This window comes from Muscardinus avellanarius, assembly GCF_963383645.1.
Source record: "Muscardinus avellanarius genome assembly, chromosome: 9".
Classification (NCBI taxonomy): Eukaryota; Metazoa; Chordata; class Mammalia; order Rodentia; family Gliridae; genus Muscardinus; species Muscardinus avellanarius.
This window is the reverse complement of record NC_137795.1, coordinates 43,744,190-43,772,090: the sequence shown is the minus strand read 5'-3', so window position 1 is coordinate 43,772,090 and position 27,901 is coordinate 43,744,190. Positions and strand designations below refer to the sequence as shown.

Here is a 27,901-nt window from a genome sequence, read left to right as displayed (position 1 = left end):
CAATAGTGTTTCGAACTGAAGATATGATGAGGAAAAAACTTATGTATAGTCAATCTTTAATTAAGCTTTGACTGTTTGGGGATGGAAAAGTACCTCTTACTGAGGTGGCTATAAAACACATAGGGTCTTGTCTCTTTAAATGGTTTTAAATCTTGACCTTAGGATTGATTTCAAGTACTATATTATAGTGCAGATAAGTGGCTCATTTGAGCACAGCTATATTTTAACAACTCTCTTCCCCAGGTGGAAATTGACCTAGAAGTGTCCATTTGTAAAAAAAAAATTGAAAAAAATTTTCCATTGTTTCACTTTAAAAAGCATTGCTTTTATTAAACCCAATGTTTAATTTTTCTTGTGATAACATTTTGTTAACCTGTGTAAAAATTAAATTTCAATATGGTTGTAAAAATGCTATTTTTATGTGAATTTAAGTGCAGCCACATACTGTTTTTTAAAACCATATGTTTACCACTAATTTCCTAAAGTTATAATAAAATCCTACAAGTAAAAATCTACTAGAATTTGCTATAAGGCAGACTGTTAAATGATAGAGAATTGTTTCACATTTTAAGCATTGAAATCTTGAGGTATAGTGAGTATATAATACACTATATTTGGATGCCTTTTCACACTTAGGCAGCCTCAGGACTACCAAAATACTTAGGAATTCCAGTACTCAAATATGTTTATGTTTGTAATGTTAAAAGGCATTCCTAATTATTTGAAAAGATATGGCCAAAGTATCAGCTCTACGGACTGCAAGCTGGTGGGGGATGCTGTACTCATGAATGCTTTTTTATTGAATGGTTGGAATCACACGATGTACCACACTTACTAATCTTAAGTAACATTATTTTACACAGCTGTTTAAGTGGTGTTCTTTAGATGAAGTGTGTTCTACTCTGTTCATTGTCTTCAGCTAATTAGGGCTGAATAGGCTTCATATAAATCCTCATTTCATGATAGTTTGATTCTGTGCTTATGTGGGTTCTTGTTTATTGAGTTTGAAATGACAGTTTGCTGTGGAGGAGTTTGAATAATGTATTAATGAAAGATGTTTTCTCATAATTACAAACTAGCATTTGCTCAGGTTTCATTACTGTGTGATAAGGGTTTTTCCTCTAACTTGAAATTCAAAAACTATTATTTCCTCTTCCTTTTGTTGGAAAAGCAGTCTAAACCGGGAACATTTTAACATGGAGTCAGCTGCGAAGACTACCAGATAATTTTGTATTGGAGAAGAGAAAAGTAATGACTAAATTGTGAATTTCAATGCTTTATAAGGTGCCTTTAGAGTCAGCTTTTGCATTATAGGGGCTTGTTAAGAGTCCAGCTAAGATGACCACTTATGGTTTATACAGATCTCACATGTATAAATTAACCTTCTAAGGATATTATTGCATATCCTTTAAAACAAACCCTGTGAAGTTTTTCCTCCCCCTAAAATGGTGCATAATATAAACATAAATGTGTAGTATGCAGATATCATTTATTAGGTAGTTTGTAGCATATAAATTTAGAACATATTTCTTTTTGACAAGGGGTAAACTAAATGCTAATTTACCATTTTATTCTGTCAGTAATAGGCAAGACAAATTTCCTTTTTGGATGACCAGTGCAGAATCATTTCTGAACTTAGAGCAGAAGTTTGAAATAATATAAAAGGCCATTTCAACCTTGACTGGCTGAAATAAACTAATACACTTTTTTCTTAAGTGATTTTTTTCACAATTAGCGGTTGAAAGTCTAGTTTGTTAACGCACTATTTCTAGTGAGAAATGCTCGTTATTTGAAGCATGGGAGTGAAATAGTGTGAGATGGTGGTGGTGAGTGCTTCTCTCATATTACTTTAGGTACTTGGACTGGTGCAGACTTGATTCATTTTTCATGCCTGCTTTTGAACTGTTAAATGTTAACTGTTAAAAATCCAAACCATTCTGTTTCTTGTAATTAGAAAATAGCCAAATTCACTGTAGAGCTCTTCAACTATTTATGAAGAGCTCTCCTGCACTTCCTGAAATTCACTAATACTGACTATGGCAAGAAACCACTTAGCCTATGTTTTGAACAAAAAGGAAATCAGTGTCATGATAAAATTCTACATGTTAAGAGAATTCTTGTAGGCTTTAAAAAGATAATATTTTCAGTTAGGTTTAATAAATATGTTATGCAAGGAGGCAGATCAGATGAATGTCTTGTAGCAGACAAAAATTTTAAATGGTGTTAGACTTGAATTCATCAGTTAATTGTTTGAATGAGGGTGGGTGGGTAGAAGAAAAAATTACTGTTAGTGTTTCTTAAGGAAAAAGATGTGAATCCCAGCCTTATTTCAGGGAAGCCTTTGAAGCTATGATGGACATAAGTCTAAATGTATGTATGTTTCATTATATTGCTCTTAAGACTACTGAGGTGGCAGTTTAATTCTTAAAAACAATAAAATGGAAGCATAAATACTATTTTGCCTAGATGAGTTTTTACCTAATGATGACACATTTGGGAAGATGCAAAAGTTTACATGTTTACTTTGATATTTATTTCTACAGTAAAATCAGGTTTGCCTTTTTAAAAAGATTAAAACCATGAAGTTATATATTTGGCATGTTTGTTCAGAGCATAATATGGTATTTGGAGAAAGATCTTACAAAGATCATAAACTGGCGTTGTGAAAATCACTTGCTCAAAATTGTTTACTCATCAGATGTAACTGAATTATATATAGAAAAGATATTTGAACCTGTTTTAAAAACACAATAACTGGCTATTTACTGTTTGAGATACACAGAACTACCTGCTTTACAGCTTTGTTGTGACTGATATGTTTGGAGAATGTCTTTTTACATCTTTCAGGAAAAGATACAGTCCTGTCTTTGGAGTTTGTGTGTGTCTCTGTCTTCCTGGGGATTAAAGCCAGGGACATTCTACCTCTGAGCTACACCCCCAGCCTATTTTATTTTTTAATTTGGGAACGGGGCCTAAGTTGCTGAGAGTCTTGCTAAGTTCCCGAGGCTGTCCTTGAACCCACGATCTTCCCTTTTCATCCTCCCAGCTAACTACTGGGATTACAGGAGTATGCCATCATGCCTGGCTTTTTATAAAAGTAATTTCTGTGTGTATGTATGGTATTGGGATTTGAGCCCAGAGGCATCCTCCCTCTGAACTACACCCAGCCCCCCCCCCCTTTTTTTTTAATGGGCTAAGTTGCTGAGCTGGCTGTAAACCTACAATCCTGTCTCAGCCCAAGTACTGGGATAACAGGTGTGTGCCACCATGCCAGCTACTCACATATTTTTTTTTAAGTACATGAAAAAGATCCACAAGTACCTACAACAAAATATTTCTCAGATTAGTCATTGAATTAGTAGATTGATGTCAGATGAAGTTTGACATAAACATTCTGAAGTGAACTTTGTTGACTGATTTGTAAGTAATTTGTTGAATTATAGCCTAGAAACCAACCAGAATTTACTCTCATAGATGCATAATCTGATAAAGCAGTATTGGGTATATTAAGTTTAAAGAAGAGTGGGGGTAAATCAGATTAAATAGTAGTGCTACTAATAAAAACTGATTTGGCTTTTCAAACACCTTGTTTTGATTTATGACCCCTTCAGTTTTCCATCACTGAGGAAAAATGCTTCAAGGCAGGATGCTTAATATAACACTTCAGTGTTAAATTGTTCCATTTCCCAATCTTTAAAAATGTATTTTTAGGCATTTATAGAATCACAGGATTGAGATGAACAATAAGTCTTGGGTTCTTACACTTGGACAGGCTCATCTTTTTGGAAAAATCATTTTAAAGTATTACATTTTTTAAAATGTACTGGGGGTGGCACACAGGGACCCTTTACATCCAAGCTATACCTCTCCCTCCCTTTTCTCTCTCTCCCTCTCCCCTCCCCTTCCCCCTCCCCCTCTCTCCCTCTCCCCTCCCCTTCCCCCTCCCCCTCTCTCCCTCTCCTCTCTCCTCTCTCTCCTCTCTCCTTGGTGGTACTGGGGATGGAACCCTTCTACCTCCGGGCTATACTCCCAGACCTATTTTTTATATTTTATTTGGAAACAGGGTCTCTTAAGCCAGACTGGCTTTGAACCTGCTGCTATCCTCCTTTCTCCGCCTCCTAAGCATGTGGGGATTATAAGTGAGCTCCGCCACGCTTGGCCCCTATCTCTTTTTTTGTTTTGAACTCACGAAGTTGCTGAAGCTGGCCTCGAACCTGTGATTCTGTCTCAGCTTTCCAAGTACTGTTATTACATATATGTACCACTACACCTGGCTTAAAATGGTCCTTTTTTTTTTTTTTTTTTTTTCTTTTTTTTAGGTACTAAGGATTGAACCCAGGGACATTCTACCTCTGAGCTCCACCCTCAGTCCTATTTTTTATTCTTTATTTTGAAACAGAGTTTCACTAAGTACCTGAGGCTGGCCTCAAACCTGCGACCCTCCTGTCACAGCCTCCCAAGTACTGAGATTACAAGCTTGGGCCACCATGCCTGACTAAACAGTTATATTCTATGACCTAAGAATATCCCATTTCTATTCTTAGTAAGCACCAGTCTTTATATTGCACTTAAGCTCATTTTCTATTCCTCTGCCTTTAAAATTGTCCTTCCTTCAGGTTGCAAAATCTGCTCCCTTTTATTTTTCTTTCTGATATTTTAAAAACTTTTATGTCTTGTTTTATTTATTTTTTATTTTTGGTGGTACTGGGGTTCCTGCAAGCCCTTCTACCCCCGGGCTACACTCCCAGACCTATTTTATACTTTTTTATTTAGAAACAGGGTCTCTTAAACCAGTGCGGCGCGTGATCCTCCTGTCTCCGCCTCCCAAGCGCGGGGATTACAAGTGTGCGCCACCACACCCGGTTTATGTCTTGTTTTAAATGTTGTGCTCGTTTTCAGTTACACAAGTATTAAATATTTTGGAAAAATGTAATATTACAAATAAGTAATATTACAAATAAGGATGAAGATCTACTTCACCTTTCTTTGACTACTTTGCCAATGAATTTCCTCTGATAAGTCCTGTTATAACTTTGACCTGTATGTTTGATTCGTAATTGTTTTAGTTATAGATCTGACAACTAAATAGGCTCTTTAATTCATGCTGAATGTAGTATTTCATAATCTATATTAAGAAATTATATGCTGAGCTCCTATCATGTGGGATATAAAGATTCAGATATTTATGCACTGGATATATTTCTAAACATTTGAGATGCACTGTCTTGAGAGACAAAATGTGTAAGTGTAATTAAAGTGTATACTCTGTTAGAAATGCAATACAATCCTATGGAAAAAAGAGTAAGGATAATCATAGTAGTAGCATTTTAAATAGAATAGGCTACACAGAACTCATTGAAAATAGAACATTTGAGCCAGGCATGGTGGTGCACGCTTGTAATCCCCGTGCTTGGGAGGTGGAGACAGGAGGATCATGCAGGTTCGAAGCCAGCCGCGCTGGCTTAAGAGACCCTGTTTCCAAATAAAAAAAAACATAAAATAGGTCTGGGAGTGTAGCCCAGAGGTAGAAGGGCTTCCAGGAACCCCAGTACCACCAATCAATCAATCAATAAATAAAAATAGAACATTTGAGCAAGGATATTAAGTAGGTGAAACTCACCTAGATAACACAGGGCAGAGCTTTCTTAGTGCACACTCTAAAGGTCTAGAAGGGGATTGTATCTATCATCTTTGAGAACTAGCAAGGAGACTGGAGTGGAACGAAAAGAGTAAAAGGAGGCCAAGGGTTAGGGGTTTAACCCAGTGGTAGGACATTATTAGCATGCACAAGGCCCTGGGTTTGATCCCCAGCACCACAAAAATAAATAATTTTAAAGAGGCAATGGAGAAATCATAGGACTTCTAGGTCATCATACATTTTTTGACCCTATGTAGGAAGTCATTGTCGCATCCTGAGCCAAAAAAATGGAATGATCATTCAGGCCCTTGTGTTGAGAAATGACTAGGGAGGTAAAGATGGAAGAAGGCCAGTCAGAAGGGTGTATAACTTATATTAGAGATAATGGTGATAGCATTGTATTAATCGGGTGACTTGTGAAATGATATACACCTATATAAATATGTGTAGAAAATTAAACACGTTAGATGTGGATATATAATAATGAACAAAATGCCTATGGTCCTTGACCTACAAGCTCATATTCTAACTTATCTAGGAATTGTCCTTGATAGTCATTCCTAAATTTTTCTCAAAATATTTTCTTAAAGGCTTTTTCAAAGTGTAGTGCGGAAAAAATTGCCTTTAAAAATGTATAACCAAGAGTCAGGCATGGTGGCGCATGCTTGTAATCCCAGTGCTTGGGAGCTGAGACAGGAGGATTGCACAGGTTCGAAGCCAGCCTCAGCTACTTAGTGAGGCTCTCGGCAATTTAGTAAGACCCTATTTCCAAATAAAATATTAAATTTTAATATTTAAGGTTGGAGTATAGCTCAGAGGTAGAAAGCCTCTGGGTTCCACCCCCAGTACCACACACACACACACAAAAAGTATAACCAAGCCAGGTGTGGTGGCACACACTTGGATTCCAAGTACTGGGATTACCAGTACTTAGACCTTGTTTATAAATAAAGAATAAAAAATAGTGATGGGGGGTGTAGCTTGAGGTAGAAATGTCCCTGGGTTCAATTCCCAGTACCGCAAAAAAAGTATAACCAAATATACACAAAATTATAATAAGAGAAATATTAAATGTATTTAATTCTGAACATAACACATTTTCCAATAGCTTTCTGGTTATACTTAATTGTATAATTCTAAATTACTAACTTTGGGACAAGTTTACAGAATATACCATTATTATTCCTGAATTTAGTTCTGCCTTATAATAGGTCAATTTTGACATTTTTATTTCTTTGGGGAGGCAATTATTTTTCTTAATAATTTAAGAGCTCTGGAGTCAGTCTCTTTGGACAAAATTTCTGTAACTATAGAATTTATAGTTTCCATATCTTCATTGGGTCTTTTGCTTTTCTTAAAAAAAAAAAAGAGGTTAATCATAGTGCCTACCTATGGGGGCTATTTTGAGAATTGTATGATAATGTATTTTTATATTATAGTCAATAGAATTTCATGATATATTTTTCATGTAAGCAGCTTGAAGGATGGAGTTGTCAATTCACAGAGGCAGAAAAGATGCTGGCAGAGCACATTAATAGTTGCAGGTCTAGCTGGGCGTGGTGGTGCACGCTTGTAATCTAAGATTTTGGGAGGCTGAAACAGGAGGATCTGGGTTTGTGGCCAGCCTCGGCTACTTAGTGAGGCTCTCCACAACTTGGTGAGATCCTGTTTCAAAATAAAGAACAAAAGCAGGGCGTGGTGGCACACGCTTGTAATCCCCTTGCTTGGGAGGCGGAGACAGGAGGATCACACAGGTTTGAAGCCAGCCTCGCTGGCTTAAGAGACCCTGTTTCTAAATTTAAAAAAAAATGTAAAAATAGGTCTGGGAGTGTAGCCCAGAGGTAGAAGGGTTCCATCCCAGTACCACACACACACACACACACACACACACACACACAAAAAAAAAAAAAAAATAGGGCTGGGGTGTAGCTCGAGGGTAGAATGGGCCTTGGGTTCCATCTCCAGTACTGAAAAAAAAAAAAAAGAGTTGCAGGTCAACAGATCAATTTCAATGTGGTGAAATCCATGTGGAGATGCAAAAAAGAGATTAATTATCCTTCTCTATTCCTGTTCATGCAGTGTAGTCAGGCTTGCATTTAAAACATTTATATTTCTGAGTTAAGCTATTGTATTAAGCAAGACTATATGTCAAATGCTTAATTGTAAAATAATTATAAAGATAAACTGCTCAACGTGTATTAGCTTCAACCTTTCTGAATTTCAGTAATGTGTGTTTGTCTCTACCTGGAATATTCTCTCTCCCTGTTATTTCTTCTCCCTTTCAATCTTGGCTCTACTTTAAGTAAGTTTTATTTCTGTCTTCCAGCATGGTCTCTTAACCTCTTCCTAAATCAGTATCACATTTCTATGATTGTAAATAATTTCTGTTATTTGTTCTGAGGCAGACAAGCAGAAGCCCAGGCCCACTTCTTCTCTTATTCAAAGTATAGGTACCTTAGAAGCCCAGAAGAAAAGAAGCATATAAGGATGGGGTATAAGTGAACCTCTGAGATGGGAAGGTTGCAGGTATGGTGTTGTGGGCATGAAAACTGGAAAGCCTGTCCCTGTGGTGTTGGTTGGCAAGAATATAGGTTGCAGCCACAATCCTCTGTGAAGCCCTTGCCCCACTCCCAAGCTCAGTGGTCACTTAGACTCCTGCTTTTGATTTCTACTCTCTCTCTTTAATGAAGAAAAAGCTCTTACCATGAGATTTATATTTTATAACTATGTGTATGTATTTTTCTCCTTAAAATTCACAGGGTACATGAAACTCTACAAGGTGTCTTTGACTCAGAAAGTTTAAGAAACAAGGCAGGTGCTATGGTACCCACTTGTAATCCTAGTACTTGGGAGGCTGAGACAGAAGGATTGCAAGTTCACTGCCAGCTTTAGCAACTTCATGAGGCCCTCCACAACTTACTGAGACCCTGTTTCAAAACAAAATGAAATAGGGCTCAGGGTAGAATGCCTCTGGGTTCAATTCCCAGTACTCCCATCCACCCACAAAGTTTAAGAGCACGCTTAACACCTGCAAGTGATTTCAGGTGTAGACAAATGCCCCTGTAACTGTCTAGATGGGCTTCCCGCCGCATCTTCAAAACGACTGTCCCTCAGATGGTCAAATCCTGTGAATACTTGTTCTGAAGGCAGGTGATTCATACGCGGGAAATTAACGTTTCTACCACATTCTCTCTTCACCTACATAATCCTTTATGACTTTATCCCATGTTATGGAGACCCGTTGGTATTCCTGGCTTAACACTTGCACCTGCATTGCTTCCAGCTGGTTCCTGATACAGGCCCCCCAAAAGTAAGCTCAGCAGGATCATAGTTCGTCATTGGGTCTGTCGTCAGCATCAGCGCCATCAGGAACGGGAGTGCAGAGTCCTCATCCTCATTTTTTCTTTCAGAAATCACAAGCGTGGGGGTCTGGGGGTCTGGAGATCTGCAACTGCTGTCCAGGTCTGTTCAGAACTGGAAACCACCATCACGTTGAGAATAGGCGATTCATGGTTTGACACCTGCAACTTTAAGGGCTGAGGGAGTACTGAGGATAAACTTGGTATGGTCCCTCCCACCTGGGGTCTAGACTAGCCTGCACTGGGACTTTTATCCAAACCCACTCTCTCGGACTCCAGAAGTATAAAGAGTCTTGTACCATTGGGAGAAGACGCAGATTTAAACATTCTTTGGCAGTGTTAGTTAGGGCTTTTAAGAATCTCTGGAGGCAAATTTCCCTGAACTCTCAGATGTCCCCTGAGTCCCTCAGGAGTAATGGAGGAAGATGCTTGAATAGGATTTCAAAGGGGGAGTACCCACACTTGTGGGGAGTGCAGTCCATCCTAAACAATACAAGCAGTAGAATCTCTGACCAGGGAAGGCCTGTCTCTTAGCAATGTTTGGATACACTTTGCATTGGTACAAGGCATATGTATGTTCTGCTGTGTCATACATATTCAGGGATAAAGACACAAAATTACAAACTGGAACCTAGTCTCAGCAATGGAGCCACCAGTAGCTCAAATACAACTCACAGCAACACCAATTTCCCTGGCAGACTTAGAAATCAATGCTCCGTGCTTTAAAGTATCCAGCAAAGCCTTACCATCTCAAGCAAACCCACTATGCCTGTCTCTGTCTGAGACTCAGTGATGGCCTACCAAAGCTGCTGAGCTTTGTTTGCTGTTTCTCATAACTTTCATAGAACTTTTCAAATTCCTCTCCCCAAACCTCATCCAAGATGAGGACACTCATTGGACACATCAAAAACCAGTCCTAATAAGTCTCCAGTCACTTGCCATTGCTTTTCAACTTGGCCAGAGGATTGGGGATGGCACCTTTATGCAAACTCCAGGTTAGTCCCACTGCCCTGGACACCTGCCTAATGCCCCCACCAACAACAGCTGGGCTTTTGTCTGACCTGATGCTCATTGTGACCCTGAATCTCAGGGTGACCTCCTCAGGTGGGGCTCGGGACACCCCTTGGGCCCTCTCTGAGCAAGTGGGGAAAGCTTCTACCCATCCCCCAGAGATGCAGACATGACCAGCAGACACTGGCACTGTATTTGTATGTCTGTAAAGTCCATCTCTGAATGTTCAAACAGGACCCTGCTTCTGTGACAACAGTGGGGGTCGGGGTCCCTGCCTAGGATTACCTTGCACACACCACAGACAGGCCTTCTATGGATGCACAGAACAGCAAAGGCATAGTGAGAGTTGGTACAAACCTTCTCCCGTTTGCCCTCTGCGAAGAAGAATGCCTACAGCTCAGCTTTCTGGGCAGACAGGTGGGCAGGCAGTCCCCGCCCCTGTGTGATCTTGTCTTACTGAGCACCTGGTGTGACATTCTCCTTGCCTACGGCTTCCATCTGTAGAAAGCTCCATTGCATCATGAATGGGTTCTCCCTCCTCTTCAGGTAGGTATGTGGTTGGGTTCGGGGTTTGAATGGTTTCCACCCGAATGTGGGGTTCCCCCTAGCGTCGGGCTGCTCGTCCCTCAGTCCAAGATCTCTTCATTCAGCGGCTGGTGGTCCTGTCCAACAGGGAGGCGACCCGGTGCGGCACCCCAGTGGCAATTCTGCCCCAAAGTTAATTTTTCTGCTTCCTGCACTAGCACCACTGTGGCTGCCAGCGCCCGCAGGCAAGGAGGCCACCCTGAGGCCACTGGGTCCAGCCAGGTGTAGACAATGCCCTTTGAACTGACCAGGTGTGCTTCCCACCACATCCTCAAAATGACTGACTCCTCAGATGGGCAAATCCTTGTTCTGAAGGCAGGTGATACACGTGCAGGAAATTAACTTTTCTATCACACCTTCTAGCTTTGTCATTTTTTTTTTTTTTTTTTTTTTTTTTTGGTGGTACTGGGGTTCCTGGAAGCCCTTCTACCTCCGGGATACACTCCCAGACCTATTTTATATTTTTGAAACAGGGTCTCCTAAGCCAGCGCGCACGGCTGGCTTCGAACCTGTGTGATTCTCCTGTCTCCGCCTCCCAAGCACAGGGATTACAAGCGTGGGCCACCATGCCCGGCTAGCTTTGTCATTTTAAACCCCACATCTGCCAGGCGTGGTGGTGCACGCTTGTAATCCCTGCACTTGGGAGGCGGAGACAGGAGGATCGCGCAGGTTTGAAGCCAGCCGCGCTGGCTTAAGAGACCCTGTTTCCAAATAAAAATATAAAATAGGCCTGGGAGTGTAGCCTGGAGGTAGAAGGCCCCTGGGTTTCATCCCCTGTAGCACCAAAAAATAATAGTAATAATAATAATAATAAACCCCACATCAGTTTATGCAATTTTCATACTAAGAAGGGGGAAATAAAGATTTGCTTCAAAAGCTAGTTATAATTACACATTTAGCATTAGAAGGATTGTGTCTTAATCTGAATAGAAGTTTAGATGTTATAAAAAGTTGGAGTAGACCAGGCATGGTGGTACATGCTTGTAATCCTAGTACTTGGGAGGCTAAAACAGTAGGATTAGGGTTTGTAGCCAGCCCCCACAATTTATTGAGACTCTGTTTCAAAATAAAAAATAAAATAGAGCTGGAGGTATAGCTGAGAGGTAGAATGTCCCTGGGTTCCACCTCTAGTACCCTTACACACAGGAGTTGGAATGGTTATTTGGGAGGCTGAGACAGGAAGATCACAGGTTCAAGGTCAATGTAGTAACTAAGCAAGACCTTGTTTCAAAATAAGAAAATAAAATGGGCTGGGGCTATAGCTCAGAGGTAGAATGCTCCTGGATTCAATCCCCAGTGTCTGTCTGTCTCTCTGTCTCTGTCTCTGTCTCTGTCTCTCTCTCTCTCTCTCTCTCTCACACACACACACACACACACACACACACACACACACGCGCGCGCGCGCGCACACATTCTGGGGTGGTAATCATAAAACTTGAGCAAAAAAGTCTTGGTACAGAGATTTTGTTAAAAGAGTCTCATGTAGCTGTTTTCAAGTCAGACCACTGTAAAAAAAAAAAAAAAGAACCCACAGCAAGCATATTTCAGAAAGCTAACAATGAATTTAATAAAACAAGACATACCTGCTGTACAACTGAATTTTTTAAAGTGAAGACATATTAGCATGACCTGTATACATTATGAGATTCAAAGCAGTGATGTAAATGCACTGCAAAACATGATACATAAAGGTAGTGACTTGGGTGAAATCTGACAGTGCTACAAAAATACACATAAGCAAAATTTTCTTCCTTTGATAAATCTACAAGGTATAAAATTAGAGTATTTACATAATTTTATACTATATATGTGAAAAATATAACACACTAGAGCAATCTTGTTCCAACATTTGAAACATAATTCTGTCAAATAAAAATATTCTTCAATCCAGGCATGGTGGTGCATGCTGGTGATCCCAGTACTTTGGAGGCTGAGACAGGAGGATCCTGCAGGTTCGAAGCCAGCCTCAGCAGCTTAGTGAGGCTCTCAACAACTTAGTGAGACCTTGTTTCCAAATAAAATATAAAATGGTCGGGGGTGTAGCCCAGAGGTAAAAAGCCCCAGGGTTCCATCCCTAACACCACATATGAAGTTATCACTAACTTTCTGGGTACAAAGTTCTTTATGTGACAGTCAGATAAGGATCCCTCTGAATTATGTTGATTAGAATTTTGTTTCAACTGGTACCTGGAAGAAGAAAAAGTTCTTATTTAAATAAAAAGATTTGTTAAGTTCTGTCTCTTTCAATAATAATAATATCTTAGAAGCTAGTATTTACCAATAATTATTTTTTGTCTTAAATCTTGTCATAAACTCTATTGAGCAAAATACCTTTTATTGCTACTTGAAGAATACACATGTATGTGATATCATACTTCATATGTGTGTTTTTCAAAGAGGTACTTTATTGAGCTGGGTGTGGTGGCACACCCTTATAATCCCAGTACTTAGGCCCTCTGCAATTTAGTGAAACACTGCTTCAAAAATAATGAATAAAAAATAGGGCTGGGGATGTATCTCGGAGGTAGAATGCCCCTGGGTTAAATTTCCAGTACCAAAACAAACAAACAAACAAACAAACAAAAAACACTTTATCAAAATAAATGCCATGTATTGTAGCAATATATTTCTTTTCTTTCTTTTTCTTTTTCGTGGTGCTGGGGGTTGAACCCAGGGGCTTACTACCTCTGAGATATACCCCTAATCTCTTTAACTTTTTATTTGGAAACAGGGTTTTACTAAGGTGCTGAAAGCCTTGCTAAGTTGCTGAGGTTGGCTCGAACCTGCAATACTCCTGTCTCAGCCTCCCAAGTACTCGGATTACAGGTGTGCACCAGAGCATCCAGCTTGTATCAGTCTATTTCTTCATGTTTGTTTTAGGGTTCACACAAGCTCTGATGGGTCATATTGTGCTAGCCAGCCACATTCTGCTTTTATCTGCAGTCACCACTGGAGGCCTATCAACCCAACTGCTGACTTACCTTCCTCTAAGCAAAGCCCAGAGCTGGTGTTAAATGTTTCTTTTTTTTTTTTTAATATGAGAATTCAAAGTACAACATGGTACTGACTATACTTTGAAAGACAATTAGTTCTGAAGCAGGTATCAGATTTAAATGCTCTTCTTATGCTTTATCTCTTAGTACTTGGTGACAATTCTGAAGCCCGCTACTGGGGAAAGGTTTCTGGTATGTGTTTTTTTATAGGTTACTCAGGCCAAGTGCTGAGTTTGGGTCTCTGGGATCCAGTGCTGGGAGGTAGGACCATGGTTAAAAAAAAAATTTAAGCTCTCCTCTCATCTCTGGTCTCTCTAGCTTTCCGGAATAACCTTTTCATTTAATCTTTGCTACTTGATATTACTCTTTGGTCCAGGTTACTTTAAATTATACTTTTTTTTTTCATTTGTAATCTACATTCCTTTTCACTGTTCTTAGACCTTTCTTCAGTTAAGAGAAATATTGCCACCCACCTCCTGTACCTGAACACAGTCATTATGACACTTTCTCAGGACCCTCCTTCCCTTAGCCTTTCACCAAAGGACAGAGGCAGGGTACTATAGTGAAGAGAACACACCCACCGTTATAGAGATCTTGGCTCCATTTGCTGTTACTTGGTATGTAGCCTTAAAAAAATTAGTTAAACTCTCTGAGCCTGTTTCTCTTCATTTGTGATATGACACTATCTTCTCTGCGCTTCATCATAAGCAGTGGGATAATGAGTGTAATGCAGTTTCCACACGCCTGGCCTATCACAGAAACCCATCTTGATCTTACATTCTGCTTTTCCCAAACTAGAGACATTGCCTTAAAGGACTGAATGTCTTAGAAATGAATGATCTAAGCTGGGTGGTGCATTCCTGTAATCCTAGTGTTTAGTGGGGGCTGAGATAGGACGGTTGTAAGTTAGTCGAAGCAACTTAGGAAGACTCTCAGCAATTTAGTGAGGTGCTGTTTTCAAATAAAAAATAAAATGGGTTGGGGGTATAGCTCGGAGGTAGAGTGAGGGTTCAATCTCCAGCAGCACAAAAGAAAGAGAGAAAGAAAGAAGGAATGAAAAAAGAAAGGAATGAATGTCCTGGAATAAAATGGAATTATCCAATTAAGTGATTAATTGGTAACTCACCTTTGTAAAAAGAAAGGAGCTTAATGCCAAGCAAGGCGCTGTGCTAGGGTCTCCCCACACACCTGGATATCAGGAGGTGCGTAGTTTCTCAGCACCACCGCTAACTCTACTTGCAAGGGGAAATAGCAATATCTCCCCTGCCTTGTGTATTACTACATAGCCAGAATAAGATCATGACTGTAAATAGTTTGAAAATAAAGACAAGTTCAATATTAATAGAGATCTACTATTGCTATTTTCCACCCTAAAAACAAACAAACAAATAAACAAACAAAAAACTGGCCAGGCGTAGTGGCGCACACTTGTAATCCCAGCATTCGGGAGGCGGAGACCAAAGGATCGCGGTTCATGGACAGCCTCAGCTACTTAGCGAGGCCCTCTGCAACTCAGTGAGACTCTGTTTCAAGAAATAAAAAAGGCTAAAAAATAGGACTGGGGGTGTAGCTTGGAGGTAGAATGCCCCCCTGGGTTCTATCCCCCGTACTAAAAAACAAAACAAAACAAAACAAAACAAAAAAACTGGTCTGAGTTTATTTTTTTCAAAATTCCCTGTGAGATTGGTTGGCATTTTTTCTGTTTTCTAAAAATAAGATACACAGGCTTAACAAGTAGGGGACTTTGCACCATACTGTCTCACCTGACATTCCCGATAACGCAATCCTCCATTTGTATTTATGGTGAAATCAAATTTCATTTCTTTTTCCTGGGAAAAAGAGAATGAAAATATGGGTGAGGGGCAAATTTTTTAAGATACTGAAATATAAAGGAAATTTTAAGAAGTGCAGATGGTTGGTTACAAGTGTATATGTCATCAAAGAGCTGGTACCTGGCTGGAATAAGACTTTGAGGTGCTGTAATCCTTCTTCATTAAAATATGCAAAACGGCATCATGAATTGTTAAGAAAAATATTGAGTCCTTGACTTCGTTGTCAAAAAATTCGCACCGAGCAAGCTTCTCAATGAAATCATCTGAAGAGATAAAAGAACCCATGACATGTAAGAAGAAGTAAGCAGCCACAGGTTTCCTCTTAAGTCTGGTGATTTGAAATTCTTTTTGCAAATGTGCATTTATTTCATTGACATCTGGTTAAGTGTTTGTGGGTTGCATTGGTACATGGACTGTATATCACTAGTGCAATGTCTTCTGGAGCTCAAGGACATCTTTCTAATAAACATATGTATTTAATGCCCTAATGAAAAAAGGAAAAGTTTCAAATAAGAAAAGTTGTTCCCAGAAGAAAATCAATCTACTTTTATTTAGGCAGGAGCCTAGTGAGTTCATCTTTCAACCAAATGACTAGAACATTAAGTCTGATCTATTATTAAGAATCTGGATTCTTCTAAAATAGGAGCACATGTTCATAGAGCAGCATTTGTTTGCAGACTACGGGCTCACATCTTCAATGTGCAAAACTCTGGCTGGGTAATAAAGAGGATCAAAAAGTAAATTAAATCTGAATTTTGTCCTCAAGGAAGATAGAACACATATAACTGTAGTACTGAAAGGAAAAAGTGTTACAAAATAACGAGGCCAAGGCAAAGTCGACCTTTTTTCTATTATTATTTTCTTAGTTTTAAAAATAAAGCCTAGCCGGGCGTGTGTTACATGCCCATAATCCCAGTACTTGGGAAAGATCCAGGTTCAAGATCAGCCTCAGCAACTTAGAAAGACTCAGCAACTTAGAAAGACTCTTAACAATGTGATCATCTCTGACCACTAATGTAAAATAGTACCAGTTGGGCATTGGAGTGCACACCTGTGATACCAGTACTTGGGAGGCTGAGACAGGAGGACCGCAGGTTCACAGCAAGCCTGGGCAATTTAGTGAGGCCCTCCATAACTTAGGAAGACTTTGTTTCAAAATAAAAAATAGCTGGGCATGGTGGCACACGCTTGTAATTCCCGCGCTTGGGAGGCCGAGACAGGAGGATGACGCAGGTTCGAAGCCAGCCGCGCTGGCTTAAGAGACCCTGTTTCCAAATAAAATTTAAAATAGGTCTGGGAGTGTAGCCTGGAGGTAGAAGAGTTCCATCCCCAGTACCACCAATAAATAAATAAATAAATAAATAAAATAGGGATGGAGGGTGTAGCTCAGACGTAGAAAGCCCCTGGGTTCAATCCCTAGTGCCACTAAGTAAACAAAAACAAATAAATAAATAATAGTACCAGCCAGGTGTGGCAGCACATAACTGTAATCCTAGTACTTAGTGAAATCCTGTTTGAAAATAAAAAATAAAAAGGGCTGAGGTACAGCTCAGAGGTAGAAAGCCCCTGGGATTCAATCCACGGCACCACAACAAACAAACAAACAAACAAACAAACAAACAAACATTCCCCATTGCTCCATATCCCTTACTCTGTTCTGTTCTTCACAACACTATCACTGTCTGAAATATGGTTCTATTTTTGTACTCTGTGGCTTCCCCATGAGACTGCAAGGTGTAAGAGCTTGTCACTCACTGCTAGATTCCCACCCTGAGCAGTGACTGACCACTAGGCGTTGCTCAGTGAGTCTTAACTGAATGTCTGTCATGTTGTAGGAACTGGGCAAGTGACAGGGAATAAGAAGGCAAGCCAGACCCATGGCCTGCCCTGGAAGAGATTATAGCCTTGTGGAGCACAGGTACAGAACTGCAGAGAGCAATGCAGAAGGTATGCATTCTGCAGATGCCAGCAGTCTGGAGCCCAGGGAAGGAAGGAAGCTTTCACAGTTATTGTTGGGAGAATTCTGAAAGGAATTTTCTAATCAGATGAGGAATTATTCAAGGGATGGTCAACCTAGTTAGAAAGGTCTTCTGTAGGGCCTTCTGGAGCTGGGGGAGAAAAGACAAGGATCTGGATGAAGGCTGTGGAAACAGAGAGGAAGACACTGGCTTAAGACAAAATATTCCTAGGACTCGGTGGCTACTGGCTGTAGAGGGACGGGGAAGGGGGGAACTAAAGATGGTTCTGGGGCTTCTGGTTGGGCAGCTGGGTAAGTACTGACATGATGACTGAGATAGGGAAGAAAAAGTGATAGTTGAGGGAGGAAGGGATATATACATATTTTATATATATAATATATATATATATTATATATATATTTTGTATTTTTGTGGTACTGGGGATTGAACTCAGGGATATTCTACCTCTGGGCTATACCCCCAGTTCTATTTTATTTTTTATCTTGAAACAGAGTCTAAGTTGCTGAGGGCCTTGCTAAGTAGCTGAGTCTGGAGTTGAGCCTGTGATCCTCCTGTCTCAGCCTCCCAAGAATACACACACACACACACACACACACACACACACACACACACAGTTTTTTTTTTTGGTGGTACTGGGGTTCCTGGAAGCCCTTCTACCTCCGGGCTACACTCCCAGACCTATTTTAACATTTTTATTTGGAAACAGGGTCTCCTAAGCCAGTGCGCGCGGCTGGCTTCGAACCTGCGCGATCCTCCTGTCTCTGCCTCCCAAGCGCGGGGATTACAAGCGTGCACCACCACGCCCGGCCACACATACAGTTTTGAATATGTACATCTGAGATGCCTGAGGACATCTAGATGACTGGAAGCCAAGCACTGCAGCTCAGAAGAAAGGTCTGGGCTGGAGGCATAGTTTGGGGGTTCATCAACATGTAGATAACATTTGAAATCATATGTACGTAGGATATTGACTAGGACGGGTCCATGGAACTAGAACTAAAGAGTTTAAGGCTGAAGATGGACTGACTGCTAAGGGGTCAAAAACTGAGAAGCCACTAGAGAGGAAGGGTGTGAATGAGAAGAACAGGCTTGCAGAGTCACGGCAGGGAACTGAAGAGACAAAAGCGAAAGAAAGGGTCAAATGTTCAGGAGGCCTTTAATCTTGACAAACTGGATATTACTAGCCAGTCACCTTGGCAGGTGTGGTCCTTCAGCCAGGGGAAGCCAAAGTCTAGTTGTGATTGGCTGAGGAAAGAATGCAAGGGAGGGAAAGAAGTGGGACAGCCCATGAGAGTACTTTTCTAGCAAATTTAGAATGAGAAATAGTTGATAAATTCCCTCCTTTGCTGCCCCTTAAATTAGGGTTCAAATTGTAAAATTCACCTCATTACATATAAACATAACTAAAACATGAAGAACTAAAACATAGGAACTTTTACTGGCTCTGTTGCAAACTAGACTTCCTTCTTAATGGCCATATAATATAGCAGTTCTTTGGAAGAGCTGTCTAGACAGAGCAATGGCATAAGCCTGAGGTGACTGTCAGAATGTAAAATGAAAATAACAAGCTGGGCGTGGTGGTGCATGCTGGTAACCCCAGTTCTGAGACAGGAGGATTGTAGGTTCAAAGCCAGCTTTGGCGAGGCTCTCAGCAGCCTAGTGAAACCCTGTTTTCCAATAAGATTAAATCAAGCTAGGGAGTAGCTTGGAGGTAGAATGCTTTTGGGTTTAATCCTCAATACCAGAAAAAAAAAAAAGGGGGAAAAAAGAAAAGAAAATAAGAAGACTCACCATCAGTTCCAACAATATATACATCTACCTGGATCCTGACAAACTCTTGCAAAATCTGTTAAAAAAAAAAAAGTGCATCTCTCTTAGGGAACAGTTGTATTTGTCAGAAATGTAAAAAGGAAACTATTGTAATTATATCTTATGGATGATATATTACTTTCAGAACCATTTATATTTTGATAAGAAATAATAAACCAGGCGTGGTGGCGCACACTTGTAATCGCAGCATTTGGGAGGCTGAGACCGGAGGATCGTAGTGGTTCGCGACAGCCTCAGCTACTTAGTGAGGCCCTCTGCAACTCAGTGAGTCCCGGTTTCAAAATAAAGAATAAAAAATAGGGCAGGGGTGTAGCTCGGAGGTCAAATGCCCCTGGGTTCCATCCCCAGACCCGCAAAAAAAAAAAAAAAAAAAAGAAATAATAGCATAAGGCAATATTAAAGTTAAAAACAAGGATCCATGACAGCAGGGAAGAAAGTTGAAGGGAAGTAAGAAGTTAAAAATGATTATCCTTGAGGCAAGTATTATGAGGAGGTTTCTGTCTTAAACTCATAAAGCCAACTCTGATTTAATTTTAGCATAGTATCTTTTGTGTGATGACTGGGACTTCTATAGAACTTTCTATCCACATACTGTTGATCAGGTTAGATATGATCATTAATATTATCGCCACCAACAACAAACACTTTTAAAGCCTCCCTGAGGCACTGAACTAAGAACTATGGCTTTAAAAACCAACAAATAAGCCAGACGTGGTGGCACACGCTTGTAATCCCAGTACTTGGGAGCCTGAGATAGGAGGATCGCAGGTTACTCAGCTACTTAGTGAGGCCTTATTTCAAAATAAAGAATAAAAAATAGGGCTGTGATTATGGCTCCAAGTTCAATTCCCAGTATTGCAAAAAAAAAAAAAAAAAACCCCAAAACAAAAACCCCCAAAAACCAATAAGACAATGACAACAAAAACAAAATGTGTGTGTGTGTGTGTGTGTGTGTGTGTGTGTGTGTGTGTGGTGTGTGTGTGTGTGTGTGTGTGTGTGTGTGTGTGTGTGTATTGAACTCAGGGGCATGCTTCTGAGCTACATCCCCAACCCTTTTAATTTTGAATCAGGGTCTCACTAAGTTACTATGTGCTGGCCTAATAAATGTGATCCTCCTGGCAAATTAGTGCAACCACTTTGGAAAACAGTATGGAGGATCCTCAGAAGAATGGGGACAACCCTATCATATGATCCAGCAAAACCACTTCTGGGTATCTACCCAAAAGAATGGAAACCAAACTTCCAAACGAATGCATGCTTATCTATGTTCATAGCAGCACAATTCACCATAGCCAAACTATGGAACCAGCCAAGATGTCCATCAACAGATGAATGGATTACAAAACAGTGGGATATGTACACAACGGAATTTTACTCAGCCAGAAAGAAGAACAAATTATGTCATTTGCAGGGAATGCTTGGAACTGGAGAACATTATGCTAAGTGAGATTAGTCAGTTACAAAAAATAAGAAACCGGATGCTCTCCCTAATATGTGGAAGTGAGGGAGAAAATGGGTCATAGGAGGAACTCTAGATGAAGAGGGAGAAACCATAGATGAGCAAATAAGGCGACCTAACTGAGGGGGGTGGAAAGGGAGAAGAGGGAAATTTTCTAATGTATACGATGTACATTCATAAACATCAAAATCAATCACTAAGCCAAACATGAGAAGGAGGAAGGGTGAAGGGAATGGAGTAGGAATTGGGGAAGGGCTAAATGGGTGATGTGTGCATGTACGCCTCTACTATCTTGTACCTCATTAAGATGTACGATTGCAATGCACCAGTAAAAAAAAATAAAAAAATACTTAAAACAACTGCAAAAAAAAAAAAAGTTCACTGAACACCGTTCATGCTTCCTACCCCCCCAGTCTGTCTATGGAATACTGCAAGATAAAAATTTACCTCTTGCCAGGCGTGGTGGCGCACACTTGTAATCCCCACACTTGGGAGGCGAAGACAGGAGGATCGTACAGGTTCAAAGCCAGCTTTGCTGGCCTAAGAGACCCTGTTTCCAAATAAAAAAATATAAAAATGGGTCTGGGAGTGTAACCCAGAGGTAGAAGGGTTTCCAGGAACCCCAGTACCACACACACACACACAAAAAATTACCTCTCATTAAGTGTGCATTATCTAAAGGAACATCTTTCTATAAATACAATTTTTACCTTTAATGATTGGTTGTTTGCATTTAAAAAAAAAAAGTTACCGTTTTGAGACCCCTCATTGAAGAAACATCCAGAAAGGACACTGCTGAGAAGTCGAGAATGAGGCTGTGGAGGCTGATCCTGGGGACCGCGATGTTGAGAGGGAGATCAGCGTTCCAGTCTATCTGGAAGGGCAGATCTGCAGTGTTGATTGGCTGATCCAGTTCTTCTATGTGATTGTTGTCCAACTCTTCATCGGAATCTTTTAGGCCATCAGCAGTACATATAAAACCTTTCTGCAATAGAGGAAAACAAGCATGGCGTGTGTGTGTGTGTGTGTGTGTGTGTGTGTGTGTGTGTGTATGGTACTGGGGATGGAACTCAGGAACATTCTACCTATGGGCTACACTCCCAGCCCTTTTTATTTTTTAAATTTTGAAGCAGGGTCTCACTAAGTTGCGGAGGCTGCCATCCCACCTACGATCCTCCTCTCTTAATCTCCCAAGTGCTGGGATTATAAACGTGCCCCACCACGCCCAGCATCGAGCATGATAATTCTGACCATGAAAAATATTGGCTATGTCTATATTGAGGATATAATATAGACCAGGGAGTTTTTAACGCATACGTTCAAAGTTTGGTACAGCAATGGGACAGCAGACACTGTCTTTTGTACTTTTCCCAGGACAACTAAAAAGTTTAAGTAGACCCTCAAATGTACCCATTTTAAAATGACATTAGTTGGCAGCTGGAATGCTTTGTTTATCTGACATTTCACTTTATATGTCTGTATTTATTTATTGTGGTACTAGGATTGAACCCAGGATTATTCTACCTCTGAGATACACCCCCAAACCTTTTTCTTTCTTTCTTTTTTTGTGGTACTGGGGTTCTTGGAAGCCCTTCCACCTCCGGGCTACACTCCCAGACCTATTTTATACTTTTTATTTGGAAACAGGGTCTCTTAAGCCAGCGTGACTGACTTCGAACCTGCACGATCCTCCTGTCTCCGCCTCCCAAGCGCGGGGGTTACAAGCATGCGCCACCACTCCTGGCTCCCATTTTCTTTTTTGAAACACAGTCTAGCTATGTTACCAAGCACTGGCCTGAATCTGTGATCCTCCTGTCTCACCCTCCCAAGTACTGGGATCACAGATGTGTTGCCATCTCAGATCGTTTACGGGAATGGAAATAACACTCTGTGTTGTACTTTTACTAAGTTTTTAGATATAACACGCACAAATGTGGTCAGGCAACTTACAGGTGTCACTTGTAGCAGGCCTTGCTTCTGTAGTTTTCGGATTTTCTTTAAAGCTTTATTGCGTTTGCGCAGAATTCGAAGTGGACTAAAGCCAACCTGAAAAACCAATTGCCGTGTTGCAAGAGTACTGAATATTCTGCTACATATACAACATGGTTCTTATAACTAGCTCAGATGTGTTGAGGTACTAGGGCGTATAATAAGGACATCTGTGATAGCATTTAAAAGTGTTTTTTTTTTTTTTTTTTTTTTTTTGGTACTGGGGTTCCTGGAAGCCCTTCTATCTCTGGGCTACACTCCCAGACCTATTTTTTAAATATTTTTTATTTAGAAACAGGGTCCCTTAAGCCAGCGAGGTTGGCTCCGAACCAGCGCGATCCTGCTGTCTCCGCCTCCCAGGAGCGGGGATTACAAGCATGCGCCACCACGCCCGGCGTTTTAAAAGTGTTTTATACAGCATTGTATCAGACCTATGGTTTGCTTTGCCTGTATATGGTTATCAACATTTCAAATCCTCTATACAGTCCAGGAGTTACAAATGATCCAGGAATGGATTTAAATCTTATTTGTGTCTATTTGTGTTTGGGGGCTCACACAACCTTAGGGGGGATATTTTCTATTTGTTGAGTTTTAAGCGGCACCTAATGAATATTCTTCTCATATATTTTTATTCTACTAAGTTTTATATGATCATATTTTATAAAACTTACATTATCTTGTTTCATAATTTTAGTGTTAATTTAGGGATAAGATTTATTTCCCCCTTAACACAAATGAGTCCTTATTGCTGCAATTTAGCTCTAGAGTAGTAAGAAAGTAGGATCAAATTGTGTAATAAGAAAACTTTGACAGAAAAAATGTAATTAGATGACAAGACCCTGGATTAAGTGAAAAGGGTCACATAGGAAGCCATATTTACCAACTGATCCAGTATTTTTTTATAAAAATAAATACTTGGGTAGAGTAAAATTTTATGCACACCAGATAAATAATAATACAGCTTTAAGATAGCTCCATGCAATGTACAGAGCTGACCAAAAGGTAAATTTCAACTGGGCATGGTGGCTTGTTTCTGTAATCCAGTATTTAAAAGGCTACACAGGAGTATTGCAGGTTTGAGGCCAACCTTAGCAAATTAGCGAGACCCTCAGAAACTTAGTAGTGAGTTTGTTTCAAAGTAAAAAATAAAAAGGAAATTTCTCTCTTTTCCCCTCCCATTACTCTGTTAGGTCGCCTTATTTGCTCATCTATGTTTCTCCTTCCTCTTCTAGAGTTCCTCCTATGACCCATTTCCTCCTTAGCTTCCGCATATTAGGGAGAACATCTGATATTTTACTTTTTGTGACCGACTAATCCCACTTAGCATGTACATGATATACATTCATAAACATATCAAAGTCAATCACTAAGCCAAACATGAGAAGGAGGGATGGGAAAGGGAATGGGGTGGGAATTAGAGAAGGGCTAAATAAGTGATGTGTACATGTATACCTCTACCATCTTGTACTCCATTAAGATGTATGACTTCAATGCACCAAAAAGGGGAGGAGGGGGATATAGCTCAGAGGTAGAAGGCCCCTGGGTTCAATCCTTAGTACCACCTCCACCCTCCCACACACAAAAATGTATATTTTAAGGGTGAGTACTGAGCTTTTATTTCTTAATCTAACCTAAGAGACTGCTTCCTTGTCATCTTTACCAACGACCCAGTACTTATTGTTAAATATTAATTTACAGCTTCTTTCTTGAATCTAATCAATGATTTAGTCAAATTTTAAAACACTCCCTATTATTTCTGAAGCTGATGCCCAAAGAAAATCTGCAGGATAATATCTACTTAAAATCAGCAGCCTAAAACCTTCGGGTAAATAATTTTTATTTTATAAAACCCTTTTATTTTTTATAAAAAAGGATTCTATATTAGACCTCGTCGGAAAAGGCTTATTTTCCATCATACTAATGGGTACCTTATAAGGTAGTTTTACCTGCTCTGGGATGTGGGACATAAAAAACACATATATAATCCAGGCTTGATATACATGAAATCAGTGATCTTCTTGTTAAAGAACAAACATTTCACTTCCAGATACTCAACAGAATTAGAAAAAAAAAAGTTGAACAACCCCAAATCTTACAGCATCAATAAGTTTCTGCTTAAAGAAATTAATGTTTGCAAAGTAGATTGGAGATGGACATCTGAAAATCTTCACTCCTTCTGGCTCATACATCTGTAAGGCAGAGAAGTGACATTAGATGGTGCCCACTACAATTGGATTACTATTATTCAGCAAGTCAAAGACAAAAATGAGTTTCTCTTACATCAGAATAATCTTTTTTATTCTTATAGATGTTGCTCCTTCCAATATTGGCCAGTGTGCTGCATTTTGGACTGTAGGGAAAACAACACCAAATAAATCATTCGTGCATATTTGGTTTTCTTCTAGCATATCAACACAGGTTCACTCTTCAAAATTGGAAAGGCTGGGGAATCATCATGTCACCAGAGACACCCTAAGATGGCAAAGGTCTATATAAGTTTGTCCCTATGGATGATGGGGTCCCTGGTCAAGAACCCAATGAAAATATAAATGAATAAAAGCTCTCAGAGCAATACTAATGTATTTCAGTATCAGTGTATTCCATCACTCAAGGGAAAACCTTAACTGCAATAACAACTTTTGCTGTAGACCTCATTGGTTCCCAAGGATCCTTATTTCTTTTTGCAGTCCTGCCACATAATCGAACATTGGCTAAGTGACCACAGCGTGGTGATATTACATGACAAAAATTTAAAAAGCAGAATCATGAATGGCTATTTAGAATCAAGAACTTCAAATTTTGTGGAATTTTAGGACCCAGAGTTGCTTTTGAGAAATTTTCCAATCCAGCCCCGAGTTGTTAATTTGTTTTTGCAGAGCTGGGAATTGAACTCAAGGGCATTCTACCTACCAGCTATATCCCCAGCCCTGTTTTTTATCTTTTATTTTGCAACAGGGTCTCAGTAAGTTTCAGATGTCCTCACTAAGTATTCAAGGCTAGCCACGAACCTGCGATCCTCCTGTCTCAGCCTCCCAAGTACTGGGATTATAACCATGGGCCACCACAGCCAGCTCAGCCCCAAGATTTAAGGTGGGAGTGCAATCTAAAAAACTACGAAGAGGGAGAGCCCTCCACTAGACCTGGGGAACCTCACAATCTTCTCACTAATACATTCCATATTCAACAAGTCTAAAGCAGTGACATAAACTCACTTAGAACAGATTACTTCCACTTTACAGTTGGGCAAGCAAACTCAAATTTTAATATGTTCTATCTCTGACCTATACCCCCAGCCTAGCCCAGCTTTGTGTGTGTGTGTGTGTGTGTGTGTGTGTGTGTGTGTGTGTGTGGTATTAGGGATTGAACACATGCCATGTCTGAACTATAGCCCCACCCCCGTTTTATTTTTTGTTTGGAAACAGGATCTCCCTAAGATGCTGAGAGCCTTGCTAAGTGGCCGAGGCTGGCTTTGAACCTGCAATCCTTCTGTCTAAGCCTCCCAACACTGGGATTACAGGCAGGTGCCACCATGCCCAGCTACCCCCAAGCCCTCTTTTTTTTTTTTTTTTTTTTTTTTTAATAGGGCCTCACTTAGTTGCAGAGGCTGGCTTCAAACCTGCAAGTCTCCCAAGTCTTGGGATTATAGGCATGCGTGGCAGCACCTGGCTTATACAATTTTTCTCAACTGGTGTCAAAGCAAGAAGCAGACCAGCATCAGAGATTCTCCCTGGACTGTTGCTGTAGAGCTGGCCATCCCACTGCCCTTCAGGCCTGGAGGCGAGCTACCTGAGGAAGGATATACTTGCCAGTCCTGACAGAAGTGTAAGACTATCAACCAAATTATTTGTTTTCTAATCAGTGACAAGTTTTGAAGCCTGCCAGGGTGCAGAGAACAAGGAGCACTCACAACTGGGTCCTGAATACAATGGTTAGGAGCTGAAATCCCACACTGGCCGCCAGGCCTAACCCGAGTCCCAGCACTATGGCAAAGATGAAGGTCATGATCCAAATTAGCTGGAAAAAAAAAATCAAAAGATGCACTTCAGTTTACTCTGAGTAAAGTAAAATGCTTTAGGTCCAGGGATAGGAGAATTATGACCTTCTAGGGCCAAAAGCACAGGTTGGAAGTTGTTATCTTGGGCCAGGGAACAAAATCTACAGAAAGGCACCTGTCTCAAGAGGTTATTTCTGTAGGTACAGGTCTGGGCCACAGAAGCACAGGTCAATATTAAAATGTCCAAAGAAAATGTGTTTACTTCTAATCCCATCCCTGAACCAGTTAAGGAAATGGGATTCAGTCTGTTACAGCCAAAATTTCGGAACCAGCCTAGTCATGAAAATTAGCAAATTAATTAGTGGAGCTTCTACTAATCTTACTCTTGGTCTGTTGACTTAATTGAGGGCTATGATCTCTGCAAGAATTTTAGCATGCCAAAGGGGTGCTAAAATCCACTGTAACAATCTACCAGAACAAAGGCAAACCAAATGTAGCTTATTACTTTGTGCTTCTTAGGTTCAGTTGTGTATGTCAATAAGCATTTTTACGCCAGTCTTTGACCTTGACTGAATTATGGACTCTGCTTCTCATATGTCGAGAGCAAGGGAAGCCTTTCCAAAAGAAAGGGTAGTTCCAGAAGGAATGCTCAGGCTTTAAGTTCTCTGAAAACTAATATGTTATGTAACGAAGAACAGACACTATAGATACCCCAACATGCTGTGTTTCTGTGGCATTTGTGACAGCTGGAAAGACTTTCAGAACAGACCTAAGGAAGTCCTGTGTTAGGGTTTTCTGGAGCATTTCCTTCTCACAGGAGCCCCATTACACTGCAATTCCAGAGAATGATCATTAGAGCATGCAATTAAGACAGTGAATAAAATGAACTAAGGTTCAAACAGGTATTTAGAAACAAAATTTCACATGGTTTACAATATAAATATACATGTTGCATCAGCATGAAGTAGCCATCCTGCCTTATCTCTTTTTTCAAGTACAATTGCTTCTACTTACACAATCATACTTATCCTTTCGCCACAATCTGCCCACTTCAGCAAACTGCATCAGCATTCCCTTTAAGTTTCCAAGTGCCAAAGCTGCCAGGACAGACTGAAAGACATAAATCCCAGTTGCACTCTCAGTTATCAGGTAAGCCATATAGAAGCAAAGGTGAAGGCTACAGATAAGTGAGTCCTTCAGGGGGCCTCAAAGCCTATCGAAGGCTGATACAC

The 27,901-nt window shown here is 40.3% G+C and overlaps 1 protein-coding gene across 1 annotated transcript in view; it reads right to left on the bottom strand.

The window, feature by feature from the left end:
* Positions 1 to 12,756: 12,756 nt before the first annotated feature.
* SLC26A3 (solute carrier family 26 member 3) overlaps positions 12,757 to 27,901 on the bottom strand; it is a gene marked incomplete at both ends in the record, with an annotated part of 35,793 nt that continues 20,648 nt past the window's right edge. The window contains 10 exons of the mRNA XM_080701632.1: positions 12,757 to 12,780; positions 15,350 to 15,415; positions 15,539 to 15,681; positions 19,189 to 19,243; positions 21,438 to 21,671; positions 22,637 to 22,732; positions 24,772 to 24,864; positions 24,956 to 25,025; positions 26,583 to 26,689; positions 27,684 to 27,779. Coding sequence (XP_080557758.1) covers positions 12,757 to 12,780; positions 15,350 to 15,415; positions 15,539 to 15,681; positions 19,189 to 19,243; positions 21,438 to 21,671; positions 22,637 to 22,732; positions 24,772 to 24,864; positions 24,956 to 25,025; positions 26,583 to 26,689; positions 27,684 to 27,779 — 984 coding nt within the window. The remainder of the gene's footprint in view (positions 12,781 to 15,349; positions 15,416 to 15,538; positions 15,682 to 19,188; positions 19,244 to 21,437; positions 21,672 to 22,636; positions 22,733 to 24,771; positions 24,865 to 24,955; positions 25,026 to 26,582; positions 26,690 to 27,683; positions 27,780 to 27,901) is intronic.